Source organism: Sinocyclocheilus grahami, unplaced genomic scaffold (assembly GCF_001515645.1).
Source record: "Sinocyclocheilus grahami isolate Dianchi unplaced genomic scaffold, SAMN03320097.WGS_v1.1 scaffold128.1, whole genome shotgun sequence".
Taxonomy (NCBI): Eukaryota; Metazoa; Chordata; class Actinopteri; order Cypriniformes; family Cyprinidae; genus Sinocyclocheilus; species Sinocyclocheilus grahami.
Genome location: NW_015505307.1, coordinates 866,797 through 881,778, shown reverse-complemented (window position 1 = coordinate 881,778; position 14,982 = coordinate 866,797). Strand labels below are relative to the sequence as shown.

Below are 14,982 nucleotides of genomic sequence, written 5' to 3'. Positions count from 1 at the left end.
TGTAAAAGATATGGCACATCTGACCACGATAAATATCAGGCAAATGCAGTGCTGTACAATAATCTACATACAGGAAACAGCCAATCGGAGGAGAAATATGGAGGTCTGTCTCTGTTGTAAATATATTCCGTGGCCTGCGGATGAACTCGGAGGCCATGTGACGTATGATTAACACACAAGAGACCACTGACTCTTCACAATGATGTATCTCTGCCTCCGTCTGGTCAGATCCAGTCCTGACATATAATCTTTCTCTTTAAACGCTGATATAGAGATAGATAACAGTGTGTTCTATTGATTCCACTGTTTTTTTCACTGTCAGCTCAGGCCTGACTGCTGTTTTAAACACTAACTTATGCTTCCTGTGTCATGTATATTCAAAGGACAGTCTCTGCTGTGTCTTATTGTACAATTACATACTCTTTGGCTAAGATCTTAAGTCAACATGAAATCAAATTTGAGTGTATTTAATTTCTTAGTACATGTTCCTGATCTTATTGTGAACGATTCATCCGTGGACATTATGGCAGTTTATAAAAGATTATGGCAATAAAAGCAAATAGCAATTAAAAAAAATAAATAGTTTGGATTAATTTGAGCTTAGACCATGGTACTGACATTCATGAAATATGTTTTTTGTTTTATTTACACCATGGTCTTTCCAAGACATGTCCAAAATACCATGGTAATACCATAGTACATGTCCAAAAACAATGGTTGTACCATGCTACTTATTTTTATAATTGAGACCACAGTATTTACATGGTACTCCAATGTGCTTCAAGATATACCATGGTATTACTATATGTACAAATATGATAATTGTTTGCCCAAAATACCATAGTATCATGTGCAAACAACCATGCTAGTACCATGGTACTTTTTTGAAAGTGATGCAATGGCATTTACATGGTACTATGATGTACTTCAAAGCATATCATGGTATTGCCATAGTACATGTCCTTAAAAATGGTAAGACCATGGTACTTTGTTATATATCATTGTTCTAAATGATTACCATATTTATATACCATGGTATTTTCATGATACTTTCAGGTACTTCAAAGCATACTGTGGTATTACCATGGTATCTATTCCAAAATATGGTAATACCTCGGTACTTTGTTTTATATCATGGCTTTAAATGATTGTCATATTCATATACTATGGTATTTGCGTGGTACTTTCGCCGAATTGAGGCAGTAATTAAAGCAAAAGGAGCCCCTACCAAGTATTGAGTACATGTACAGTAAATGAACATACTTTCCAGAAGGCCAACAATTCACTAAAAATGTTTTTTTTATTGGTCTTATGAAGTATTGAAATTTGTTGAGATAGTCAATTGGTGGGTTTTTGTTAAATGTGAGCCAAAATCATCACAATTAAAAGAACCAAAGACTTAAACTACTTCAATCTGTGTGCATTGAATTTATTTAATACACGAGTTTCACAATTTGAGTTGAATTACTGAAATAAATGAACTTTTCCACAACATTCTAATTTATTGATATGCACCTGTATATATGACAATACTTCTCAATGCTTTCTCAAACGCACATCAGAGCATACCTTGGGATTGTCGTGGTACTCATCCAAACAACATGGCAATCCTATTTTTCTTTGATTTTAAATATAAATTATGGTCCAAAATTATTACCATATTTATATACCATGGTATTTGCATAGTACTCCAAAGTACATCAAAGCATGCCATTGAATTACCATGACACTTGTCCAAAAACATGGTAATACCATATTATGTGTGCAGTTATGGTTATAATGATCATCATTACGGCTGCCTTCTAAAATAATTTCCATCATCATCCTCACTCGCTAACGCAAGTCTTACTTCGCTGTCATGCGAGTGTGAAGATTTGGCAAGCAATTTATATCGAGCTTCATGTTTATTCAATTCAAGTGTTTCCATATTAATACAGTTAATCTAATATCTAACTTGTCCACCTTAATTACAACCTTTCTTCTTGTGAACCCTGATCTGCTACAGTCTGAGCAAAGAGCAAAGATTAAAGGAATCCTGCACCTCATTTGCACATTGACTCTGTAGGGTGCACACGAGGCGGGCGCTACCACCACAGCGTACTGAATCAAAATTACGTGACAGAAAGTGGGTGAAAAGGGAGAGAGTTTAAATTTGCAGAGTATCTTATCACGTCTGTAGATACATCAATCCTGGTACTGCGATCAGCACGGTATTCATGGGGATCTGAAAGTACTTGGGTCACAAACTAGCAACGCGGTCAGGTTTATTTTTGCATGACGATTTTGCGGCTGATGAAAGCGAACAGCTTGCCCGTACCATCACATACATTCTGACTCCTTATGAAATTGTTTTGAAGCATTTACACCATTATGAACTTCCTAAATGTCATAATTCCTGTTATTCATAGTCTGATGGCTTCAAAACATCCGAACATCTTAGATTCACCACACCGACGGAGCGTGGAGGTTCTTTTTATAAAAATGTACTAATAAATCCACTGCAAAATCCAATTAACCACGTAAGTATGCTTCCAGTGGCGGAAGCCGAACTTGGCAAAATCGACGTCGGCTCACATTTGCAAATCCTCTGTCAATCTGTCATTAGACATGTTATAAAATAATGATAAGTGTAAGCTTCTCGCTCGCTTTAGCGTGCTGCTCTCTGATGTTGATGTGCTGTAATGGGCCAAATGTGCATTGAAATTTGCCTGCTTGAATAAACACAAAACATTCTCTCTCTCTGCCTTACTTTGTATTTTCCTGATGACTGTGTGTTCTCTGGATCAACACTGACTCGAAGGGAACATAAAAGGGTCAACGAGCTTGCGATGGTAACATGGGTGCTATTCGATTAGGAGGTTTCAGGATTCATGAGGTGTCGAGGCCAAAATAAGTACCTCATTTCTCTAGGAGGGATTTAGAATGAGATACAATCAACAATACAAACATAAAACATATTAATGTAACTTTTTTTAATTAAGTAACACTGTTTCACAGTGACACAAGCACAGGCCGTGTTTATTTTGCTCACTGTTTTCATTGAGGTCCAATGTCGAGGTCCCGCTGTGATTGGCTGATTACCCTTTCAATGAGATAACACCATCCTATTATGTTCATAGTATGCGTATATAATATTTACATGCATTACATGTATTTCCTCATGCACAGCTTCGGAAATACAAAAATATTTATGAATCCTTTATATTATAATTATATTATAAATATATGTGTATAGTTTTACTATTATGTAGATATTTTCGAGCACCTAAATCAAACAACTTCTCAACAGTAAAAATGCATAGTAAATGTATACATACAATTGATTTACAATCGTTTCAGGTGCATAGTATACCCTTTGTCTTTGATCTATATATTTTACACAGTATACTATGCACCTGAAAGGATTTTAAGACAATTGTATGACTCTAAAGTTGTTCATATGCTATTCCAGCATTTTTATTCTAATGTTTTTAAAAAGAATTTTTTGACGCAATGTACATTTTTTTTTTAAATGTATAAATTTGACTAATGTGACTTGGTTTTAATGAATAGTATGGTAATACTATACCAAAAAAAAATTTTAGGTAAAAAAAAAAAACAATATATATATATAAAAACATATATGTATATATATATATATATATATATATCAAAGAGATAACTTTTTCCTCATATACTGAGTATAAAAAGTATCTGCATCTGATTTGGTTTCTACTGCATTTCCATTTTGCAATTTTTATCAGTGGGTTGACAAATCTTGGTTTTAGGTTTGCAGAAATCTTTGCTGTTCCTCTCATTTGTCTTGTTTGCAGTATCTGGGTGTGGATGAACAGAGATTAAATGAATCATTGTCAGTTAATATGACCACATGTGTGGGAGAAGCTGTTTTTGCATGTACGTGATGTTAACACCTCGGCAGATGTTGACTCGGGTGACAGATGAAAGCTCAGCTCTTTTCTGTGAACTAAGAGATCTTCATAATCACAAACAGCGGTGTCGATCAGCCATCTTTCTTTCTTCCTCCTACATGAGCTGAAATGTGAGGTCAAAGTTGAACTAAACCCTGTTTTAGCATGTAAACATTGACAGCATTTGTGGCAGATGTCAGAAAATGATGATCAGTCATGGAAAAAAAAAAATCTTGTTTAAAGTAACAAACTGGGCCATTTTCCCAGAGGATTTAAAAGCAGAGATGTGAATCTTGTGTTTTTAAGCACTTACATTATATGCTTTTTTCAGTAAAAACCTATTGGAGTTCTAGGCAGATGAACTTCTGGTTGTGTGTTTATGCCTATACGAAATTTACTGGTGTCACATGGACTTTGAGAAGAAAAGATCAGATGAAATTACACCAATAAGGTTAGCAGGTAATTCTGTCACACTACTCTCATGCCAACACATATAAAGTTAACATTTTTTGGCTAGGAATGTTCAATGCCATAGATAAGATACAGGAAAACAAGCTACATTTCTAGTTTCAACAATACTTATTCTTCATATTTTACCCTTTAAATGTAATAAGCATTATCTATATACAAAGTGACTTGGACAATTTGGACATGGAGCCACATTGAGATCCCAATATCAATGGGACTGAACCATATAGGGCCTTGAAAAAGAAGATAACAAGAAAAGTTTGTTACGGAATCTAAAATCACAGACAGGTATGTTCTATGCAATTGTTTTGATAGAGGGAAACCAGATACATTTCTAGTTGCAATATGATTTGTTCCTTGGCTATTCTACTTTAAATACAATAAGCATCAGCTGTATGCAAAGTGACCCACATTTGGTTTATGACCCCTGAAAATGTGTAAAATTGAACTATTTACTCTTGGAGCAATATTGAGATCCCAATATATCTGGTAGTGAACCATATAGGGCCCTAAATATGAAGATAACAAAAGAATAGCTTGTTAAAAACCAAATTCAAAAGGGATATTAAGATATCTTTAATACTTCTTGAGTCTGGATAACATTTTTGAATTTTATCCCATTTTTGAACTGTCACCATTGGCATATAATGCAACAAAGATTGCTAAAGTCAACTGGTTTTTCTAACAGACCTACCAATCTCTATGTAAAAATAAAATAATTATGCTGCCATCTTTCTAAAGTCATTTTTACCCCCCTGTAATTTGGCTCCAAATCTCAGGTGAAAATGGTAAATATACACTATTTATGTTTGTCTTTCTTCAGAAAAATTATGAAGTTTGCTTCAAATAGATGCAACGTTTGTTGTGTTGTGATGTTAAGCACTTGTCTTTTTATGTTTGTTCATTCTCAGCGATCTTCAGGCTTTACTTTTTTTTAAAAGGCTTTAAAAAACTTGAATGCTGTGGTATATGTACAACTAAAATTATAGTCCATATATCTTTGTTTTGTGAGGTGGTTGTGCCTTAAAAGTTAATTTTGTTAACTTTTAGCAATGCACTAGCATGTGGATGCCCTCGAATCTAGCAGGCGTGAACTAAAAGCCGTAAAACTCCCATTTTGATTTCATGCTTTGCTTCAGATGCACTTCTAAAACCTCTCAAAACATTTTAACTATAGACGACGAGTTTGAAAAACAAAACTGACAGAGATGAAAACTGAAACCTCGCTTTATAAAAGTTTCAGGTAAAGGAACTCTCGCACTTTAAATAGCTCTTTGGCGTAGAGCAATATCTGGAACAGCCCTCCATCATACCGTGTACCTCAGACCAACAGACAGCGTCATCATTTTCAGGGCAGTCGCTATTTTCCGCTTTTCCTTTCCATTTCTCTGTCTTCCTTGTGGCAAGCTCAACTTGTAATGGTTGTCTTTAAATATTCATTCTCTTTCATTTCTGTGTTTCGGCCCAGAAAGACATGCTCAATGATTGAGCAGCGTCTACGTTTCCTTTTTACCTGCACAAGAACGTTTGAAAGGTTTTAGCAAAGCGTCACTCACTTCCAGTCAACTTTTCAAAAGGCCAGCTGAAATAAAGTGTTGCACACTCAGCGTGGAGGAGAGACAGACGTGCTTTCAAGGAGTGTCGCTCTTCCCCCAAAAAATACAAAAAATATTGTAGACTCAAGTCTCTGAGCAGCTCTAGTGTTTACCCATCAATGGAGATTACTGTAGCTCTGTGTAAATATGCACTATATGAAACAATGTGTAACATGAAATTTTAATTGTATTGCTGCTGTAGTGAATTTAAAGAGGCTTGATCAAACCAGGTTGCTCAACGTCTTGTGGCTGTATGATTAACTGGCTGATGTAGCAAACCTTGTTTTACTAGCATCGCTATTCCATTCGCTATTCAGAATTGAACTGAGAATGCCTTTAAATTCCAATTCAGTTCCTGAATTTAAAATAAGGAAAGAGAATGTGTAATTGTAAATAACATGTTATGACTTTCTAAGAACTGCAAGTGTAGTTTTTAATTAAATAATAGTAATTTTTAAAATTATTTTAACATTTAAATGAATATTTTCAGTATGCATTTCCAATAAACATTATCATGTTCACACAGGAGGGGTATTTTATTTTATTTTATTTTATTTTATTTTATTTTATTTTATTTTATTTTATTTTATTTTATTTTATTTTATTTTATTTTATTTTATTTTATTTTATTTTATTTTATTTTATTTTATTTTATTTTATTTTATTTTATTTTATTTTATTTTATTTTATTTTATTTTATTTTATTTTATTTTATTTTATTTTATTTTATTTTATTTTATTTTATTTAATGGACCATTACATGGGATTACATTTTTCAATATTTTTCTGAAAGGCAAACACAATGCATAATTTTAAACTGATTTTGGATTTAAGGAGTTAAAATGGGCGTAATAATAAAAAAAATAATAACAATGTTTATTTATAACATTTAAATTAACATTTTTTCAGTATAAATTACCAGTAAATATTATGCGCAGACAACTGGGGATATTATAAATATTATTTTATTAACTTTCAGTTTATGGACCATTACATTGGATTGAATTTTGGACTTTTCAATAATTTTTTATAAACTTGGTTATGTTGTTTATTCAACGATTTTTTTATCAGTATTTACAGAAATGGCTAATAAGAGAAATTGTATTGTAACTGTAGGATTAAATATGTATAATTAGTCAAATGATTTGTCTCAAAACTTGAATTATTTATGTCTCAAAACTTCAGCAATTCAATAAATTCCTCTTCTTGTCATTTCAGTTCAATTTCCAATTCAACATCCTGTGAAAAGAATCGGAATGAGAAATTTGACCTAACCCTGCATTATCAACAAACCTTTTATTTTATTTTCATAACAAATCACGGTTAGTCAAACTATCTCTCTTTAATTTACAATGGATATCATTCAAATGTATCGCAGAATTCCTAGTCTGCCTGGTCAGATCCTGATTTACACATCTGAAGCGTATTTTTTGAACAAAGAAATGCCATGAAAAAAACAGACAGCATAAAGACAGACGTCCCATCTTGCCAATCTTAAATCAAAGTGATGAAAGCATCTCATTACACTTCTTTGTACTGCACATTCAATACTAATAACTCCAGCAAAACCTCTTATAATCACAACATTTGGAAAGATTCACTAACATACATGTGATTATTTAGACCTTTTTCCTGACCTCTTGTATTCACAACGTCTGGGTGTAAAACTATAATCAAGCTGTGCTCATCGCAAGCCACTTCTACACTGCAAAGAGATGTATGGGGTCAATGACACCCATTATTTTTTCTCTTCAAAGGCGAGCGAATGTCAATAGCACATCTGAATGAGAGATTGTGCAACGGTTTAGGACTCCATTACAGCCCGGATGAAAGAACTGGGTCCCGATTGCCAGCACTTCATCAGTATGTGGTCGTGTCACAGCGACTCGCCCGAGGGCCAGAGAGCTGCCTCAGATTGGAGCTGACATCACCCAAATCTAAAAGCAACAAATCACACCTTTTCATTGGGCACTGATCTCCTGGCCAGGCCCTGTGCCGGCGTCAGCACAATCACGGCTGCCATACTGATTCCTGACGACCATCTGACTGCTCGCTCCAGCTGTTGCTAGCTAGCAAAGCAGAAATGTGCCGAACATGGCCTATTGCCACAGACAGCAGTCTCGCCCCCCGTGCGCCATCTCAACACAACCACGGCAGATTGGGCATTGTGGGACGGTTGTACGGTGAGTTGTTTTAGGAGCAGATACTATCCCGAAGCGAGTCAGAACAGTCAGCGGCCATCTTGCCAATGCCTCCGGCAGCTATTTCCAGTCAAGTACAGCTTCTGTCGGCTTGAAGGGGGAAATGACAAAATCTCCAAAAGACGTTGGCAAGCCTACTTTGCAGTAATGTCCATTTTTACTTATTTTTTTGGTTTTGTTTTGTTAAAGAAAATATGATGTGCTTGTGCATGCAAAACTCCCGACCATGACACTAAGATGTTCTTGGTGGTTGCCAGGGTGTTACTATCTGGTTGCTAAGGTGTTCTGAGGGGTTTGCAGTATGTTGCAATACGGTGTTTGGTTACTTGTTATTATGAATTATGAATTTAGCAAAGAGACCACAAAAAAGCAGAGTTATGCTTCGAATGGGAGATTAAATGGAATGAGACTCAAAATATATTAAATGATTTTAATATTTAAGAAAATAACATTCAAATTTTCAGTATGCATTACTCGTAAACCTATATATGCACATATATTAAGAGTATAATATATTTCGCTTTTTTAAAAGACTGTTACATGAAATGTTATATAATCAACTCAAATTCATCTTTAATCAAATTAATCTTAATGTGGTGGGTATCTATCTGTTTATCTATATTTAAATATATAAAACAATATAAAATGAATTTCCTTGAATGTGTGCATATATATATATATGTGATGTAAGACTGATGCAGACTGTGATATGTGCATGAATAAAGCATGTCAGTGCTGTATAAATGTGAGCATGCATCTATTGGTTATGAAATGCCTTTATCAGCGGCGTTCCTGATGCTGACAGTGGAAAAATGGAACATCAGTTATGTGTTTCTATTAAATGGAGCCCAAAAGGCCTCGGGTTACTGTTGTTGGTACATCTCAATCTATTTTGACAGTCTTGTCTATTGGCATGTCTATATCTGAGCTAATGCGTGCATGAGTGAGTGTGTGTGCCAACTCCAGCAGTCACGTGCAGGCCATCTGTGAGCACGCGAGCCAGGAGGATGTAATGGGTCCTGCTGTAAGGCCGGTAGCCCTCAGGTTATCTGTCACTCATGGAGATATGAATTAGCTGTGACTCCATCAGGATTCAGCTTTCCCCCTCATACTGTAAACATAGCCGGGGTTCACTGACCCAAAGCTCAAAACACAGCCCATATGCCCTGCTCAAACGGGCCGTCCCGATACAGGCTATTTGCAATCTAATTCATAAATAATTGGCGTCCCAGGTTAAATGACGTGCTCACTTTTTAACCCGTCTCTTAGAGTAGAAAACTGTTGAAATGTTCCAACACAAGTCATTTTCCAAACATTTCACTCCATGGTCCCCCATTATTTTGCTGTTCATTTGACATGTGACACTTAACGACTCTCTGACATTTTTTTTTTGCCATTGAACTTTCAGCTTCGTAACTTTGCAGATATTGTTTATGCTAAAACAGCAACATTACACACTAACTAATGTTAAAAAAGTTAAAAAGGCCTTTGGTAATTGCCCAGCAATATTTATCTGGACAGTAATGTAATAATCAGCATAATCGCTTGTTCATTTACTCTCATCCTATTGTTCTTTTAGCATGTGGTGCAGCTTTTAATTTTTTCACTGCCATCCCGTATAAACATAAGAGATACAGTTAATTCATTGCGGGGTTGTTTAAACCCCTGATTGTATATCCGATTGGAGCTCGCCTTTAATGTGGCAATAAATCTCAAATGACTTTGAATTATTGTTCTGAATTAATATTAGAAACAGCTAATTTCCTCCCCGATTACAATGACGAAAAAGATCCAAGCCTCTAATGTGAATCTCTGACATTGAGCGGCTACCTCAAAAACCATTTCAAATGTTCCCCCATCACACGTGCCCATCCATTGGCAGGGTCGTTTCAAATTTCGCCATTAACCGCAAAGGCTAAATGACTCAATTGTGAGTTACCACGGCCGTGACACTTCAGAGGCATGCTCTCAATTTTAATTAAGAAACACAAATGACCGGAATATTGCGTTCATTTTGTCATATTGTTCAGCCTATCTTAAATCATCCTCAGGCTTCCATTTAAAGGAAGTTGGTATTCTGAAGCATAATGGCTCAACGGAGGGAATCAGGAATCCATCGGTGAGGCAAGGCGCTAAATAATTTATGGCTTTAATCTGTGCACTGAGGTGTGAGCTCTATGGCTGTAATTATAAATTCAAGGAGGAATTATTGCGGAATACTTTAACTGCATTAGGAGTCATCTGATGAGCTATCGTGATTGCCTGCTCATTTCCAACAATGGAGGGCACGCCACTGTCAGGATGCACAAATCACCAGGTGCTTTCTCCCATTTACTATCAAATGTCACTTTCCTGTTATAAAACAGATACGATGGGGAGTGGTAATTGGTAGCTTGATTGCTAAAAAAAGTAAGGAAATCGCATAAAATGTTGCAAGTTCAGAGGGTAATTATAATTTTTCATAGTTTTGTAAGCTGAGGGAATGTTTAAGTGGATCATATGTGATTCTCGATAGCCAAGTGACATCATCAGGGCTAAATGTTATAGGTGAGAATGGGGCTAGTTGATATTCTTTTTTTTCTCCAGTGAATATTTCACGATGTAGTTTAGTCTGGCTACAAAAACAATGAAAACTGAATAATTCCACCATTTCCCTGAAAAAAAGATACAGTTCATTCTGAACACCTTTTGTTGTGTGGGGTGCAATCTGACATTAAACAGCCTTTTATTAACAATAAAACTATGGAAAAAAAAGCATGAAAGATCAAAAATTTAATTTTTATCTCAAAAATTACATTTAAAACACGTGACAACCTGCCCTGACCTGACATTTATTAAAAAAATGTCCTGAGAACATTTCAATGTTTAGTAGAAAGCTACCTGGATTTATTGTTCAGTTCTTAAAAAAAAAAAGACCTAAATGGTAAATATAATAAAAACAATTGTTCTAGAAAGAAAGAACAAACTGAAAAAATATTTAAAAAAAAAGATTCTTCTTTGATCCAGTCAATAAGAATGGATTTGAAGTGAAGACTTGTAGACTGTTAGAAAATGTTAATGCTTTATTTGTATTGGTATAAAAGGTGCAGTGCTCTTTTGTCTCACTAAGCATTTTCCGATGAGACACTTTTTTCTGCAATGCTAAATATACATTAATGTGAAACTTCCTCATATCAAACCTGTCCAAATCTGTAAGCCCACACACTGAATCTGCACCTAAACATGATTAAACTTTTATTAAAGTGCTTTTCTGTTATATCGTTGTGACACAAACATTTTACAGAGCAAATATACTGTACATTTCAGTAAATGTTTTTAATGTGTGTCTGGCTACCTGTCTGAGCGCCTGTGTGTTCACACAAGTGCATGATCAGATCTGCAAATTACAGTTAATGCATCGATCAATTTGTTGTTAAACGTAATACAGTTAAAACTTGCCATATCATACAAATAAATAGTAGTCATAGCCAGAGCTATTGCATGCAAACATCAGCATTTATGTCTCAAGCAGTAATACATTTCATTACTGGTGGTGCATTTGAACAGGGTGCAAAGACTTACATCAATGTATTCTTAATAACCTCTATTCAGTTCTGAAAAGAAGGATTGTGTGTGATGGGAGAGGATGCTTTCGGGCCTGGGCTTGTTTGCTTTACCCAAATGATTGTTCAAGACAGACTGTAGTGCGCTTAGAGGGTTTATGCTAAGGACTTCCTGGGAGTCTCTGACAAGCTCTGAAGAACTGCTGTGCCCATTGCTGGCAGGGGGGCTAGGTGACGGGTTCCCTCTGTCAGAGAAAGCTGGGCTCAACTTCCCTTTGATTGTGTCATTCTCTTCACTTACACAGTCTGCATCCAGCTTTGAAGAGGAGGAGGAATCATCCTGACAATCACTGTCATCATTCTCCACCAGATCAAACCTACAGCTCTGGCTCTCTTTGCCGTCAGATGCGCCACCCCTCTCCTTTTTGATGTCCGAATTGTGATGTCCCTGGAAACTTTCAAGTCCCCGAAGTCCCTGATAGAACTTCGCCTTGGGTGCGATGGCTCTGTGCTTGTGGTTGAGATTCTGCTTGAGCTGGATGGGAGGAAAAGAGGAAAAGGAGGCCGTCTTGATCACCCCTGATAGCTGGTAGGCCGCATGAATGCTGGGGTAAGCGCTCCAGCTGGGGGTCCCTGTTTGAGCTTTATTGATTGCTGAAGCCACCGTGTTTGCTAAAGACTTGAGAATGTCACCGCCTCCACTGGAGCCCTGCTCAAGGTCTTCTTCTCGCAAGTAGGGATACTTGAAATTGGCTTCAGTGGACTTCCGGTCCTCCTCATCTTGTTTGTTGTCCTTCTCTCCATTCTTTTCAGTTTTGTCTGGTGACAAGTCCCTTGGAGTAGCCCTCTCAGAGTCACCAGATGCTGTGCTCTTTGGAGAAACCTTTTCTCCTTCAAGTTCGTTCACTGCTGGTTCAGCAAGTGTCTGCATTTTCTCTATTGCTAGAGGATCGAGGGCTAGTTGTTTGCCTTTCTTGGAGGCCGAATTTGTCACTTTAATGAAGTGGCCGGTAACCATCATGTGAGTGGTGAGCTGCTGGAGCGTTTCGTGAGAGCTTCCACACTCCATGCACTTCAGGATCTGAGATTTGCATGTCTCAAACTGCCATGTGTAACTAGCACCATTCTGATAGCCATAGCGGCTGTTGGGAGCATTGGCGAGGCCAGACAACCTTTGTGCCTCACTGTAACCTGAAGCCCCTGTGGTGGAGTCGGGTGAACAAGGTCTTATGGCTTCAAATGCACGTTTCTTTGCTGGTGGGACTAATTTGGGAGTGATTACTGGAATAGGTTCTTTCAAAGGCACTTTCTGGTAATGCTTCGTTTTGATCATGTGGACACTTAGGTCTTGTAGAGAATCGAAAGAGTGGCCACAGAACATGCACTTCAGCACCTTTTGTGCATCTTCCTTGCCTTCCATGTGTTGAAGGCTCCTCTTTCGGTTCTTGGATGATGAAGTGGAGGCGATATTTTGTCTTTTGTGGTTGTCATCCTGGTAGTGGCCACTCTTGTTCATGTGTATCGTCAACTCCACCAGGGTGTCATATGCCGCACTGCAGTCTTTGCAGCGGAACCGGCTGGCGCCTGTAAAGACCGCACCGCACGCTTTGCTACTTTGCCTGTACAGGTGGACAGAGCTGAATAGATTAGGCTTTGACACAGGTTTCGGGGACAGCGTTTGCTGCAGGGTTTTTGAAAGTGCGTCCTGGTGCCAGTCAAACATGCTCTTGGTGCTCCCGTTGGTGCTGTCACAGTTTGCTTTGCTGCCAGTGTTAGCAACCTTCAAATCTAGTCCAATCTTTGACCAGTATGAGTCTGAAAGGAAGTTGGCATAAGCAGCCCTCATTTTCTCCAGGCTACTGTGCATGTCATCTTTCAGTTTTGAGCCCTGGCTCTCTGTGTCCTTCTGACTTCCTGGTGGTGAGGTCTTAAAGTCAGACAGTCTGTCACTGCCATCGCTCAGACGGGATTCCAGCTCAACCTCCTGGTTGGAGAGGACACTGACCGGAGAGTTCTGGAAGCTGTAGCTGCTTTTGTTGTCTATGTCTTTGCCTTCTTTGTCCTTGGAAGTGGGCCTCTCAGAATTCTCCTCCTCCGCCTGCATTTCATTTTCGCCCTCCTCCCCTATGATTGACTCTTGGACACCACCATCATCATCTGGCTCGTATGCTGAAAACAGAAAAAAACAGAGAATAGTGTTTTAAGGGCTGTCAAATGAAATGTAATCAAATTAAGTACACAATACAGTGATTAATGAAATGAATCACAAATATTCACATACATCAATATTTCATGAGAAAAGACCTCAAATGCAGATAATTCAAATGCTTTAGATACATGTACTTAAGTTTGTGCTTTCTAGTTACATAAACATTATTTTTCATTGCTTTTTTGATAATTATATATAAATGCATTAAATCAAAAACCCTAGTTATAGCTGTACAAATAATTTTTTTTTAATGTCTTTTAACCATTTATACAATATATGTATGAGCATCAGATCTTTTAAAGGAAAAACAGGAGAATACAAAAATGAAGTTGATATAATTTATTATTAGAAATCGTTGTGTAGTACTGTCATCCTTCTTCAAGTGGAGCATTGTAATCCCTTCTCACAGATGCTTGTGTGCCTGTAATCTTCTCCTGGTAATAGTGGGCAATTTGGCAGCATGTGTGATTCACAAGTCACTGACTTAGTTTTCCGAAGGTTTCATCTGTTTACACCTACCGTATGGGTTCAGAGTAAACGGTGATTTTCTCTAGGTGATAAGCATCTTCGCAATAGTCTAGTTGTAAAACTATTTGATAGGTTCCTAGTTGATTCCTGCACATCTCAAAACCTAATGTAAAATCTGTTAACAAGCTCTGCATGCGATATACTTGATCTGAAGATATATTTCACTTTTAAAGATTAAATGGTTAAAAAGTGGGTTCACGATGTCTGGAAAGTTTTTATTTACTGTCAATCATTCTCATTCAGAATGAGGCAAAAACATCATAAGACCGCATACATGCAGTTAACCAGGTTAAATGCAACCTGGCATCCTTCTGATCCCTCCTACACATTTGCTGGCTACCAATTAAGCACTATTGACTAGACTCAAAATAATTTCCTAAATCTTTCATCATTTCTTAAACTGTACTGTATTATTCACTTAATAAAATATATCCAAGGCCGTCAATTACATCAATCGCCGCGGTTAAGAAAAATCAAGATCATCTATATTTTATGAACACATATTTGGATAGCACTTTGAATTTCAAGTGC

The 14,982-nt window shown here is 36.9% G+C and overlaps 1 protein-coding gene across 1 annotated transcript in view; it reads right to left on the bottom strand.

The window, feature by feature from the left end:
- Positions 1-11,745: 11,745 nt before the first annotated feature.
- The window catches only part of LOC107590489 (teashirt homolog 2-like), a 65,191-nt gene continuing 61,954 nt past the window's right edge, over positions 11,746-14,982 (bottom strand). Inside the window, exon 2 of the mRNA XM_016279242.1 lies at positions 11,746-13,883. Coding sequence (XP_016134728.1) covers positions 11,746-13,883 — 2,138 coding nt within the window. The remainder of the gene's footprint in view (positions 13,884-14,982) is intronic.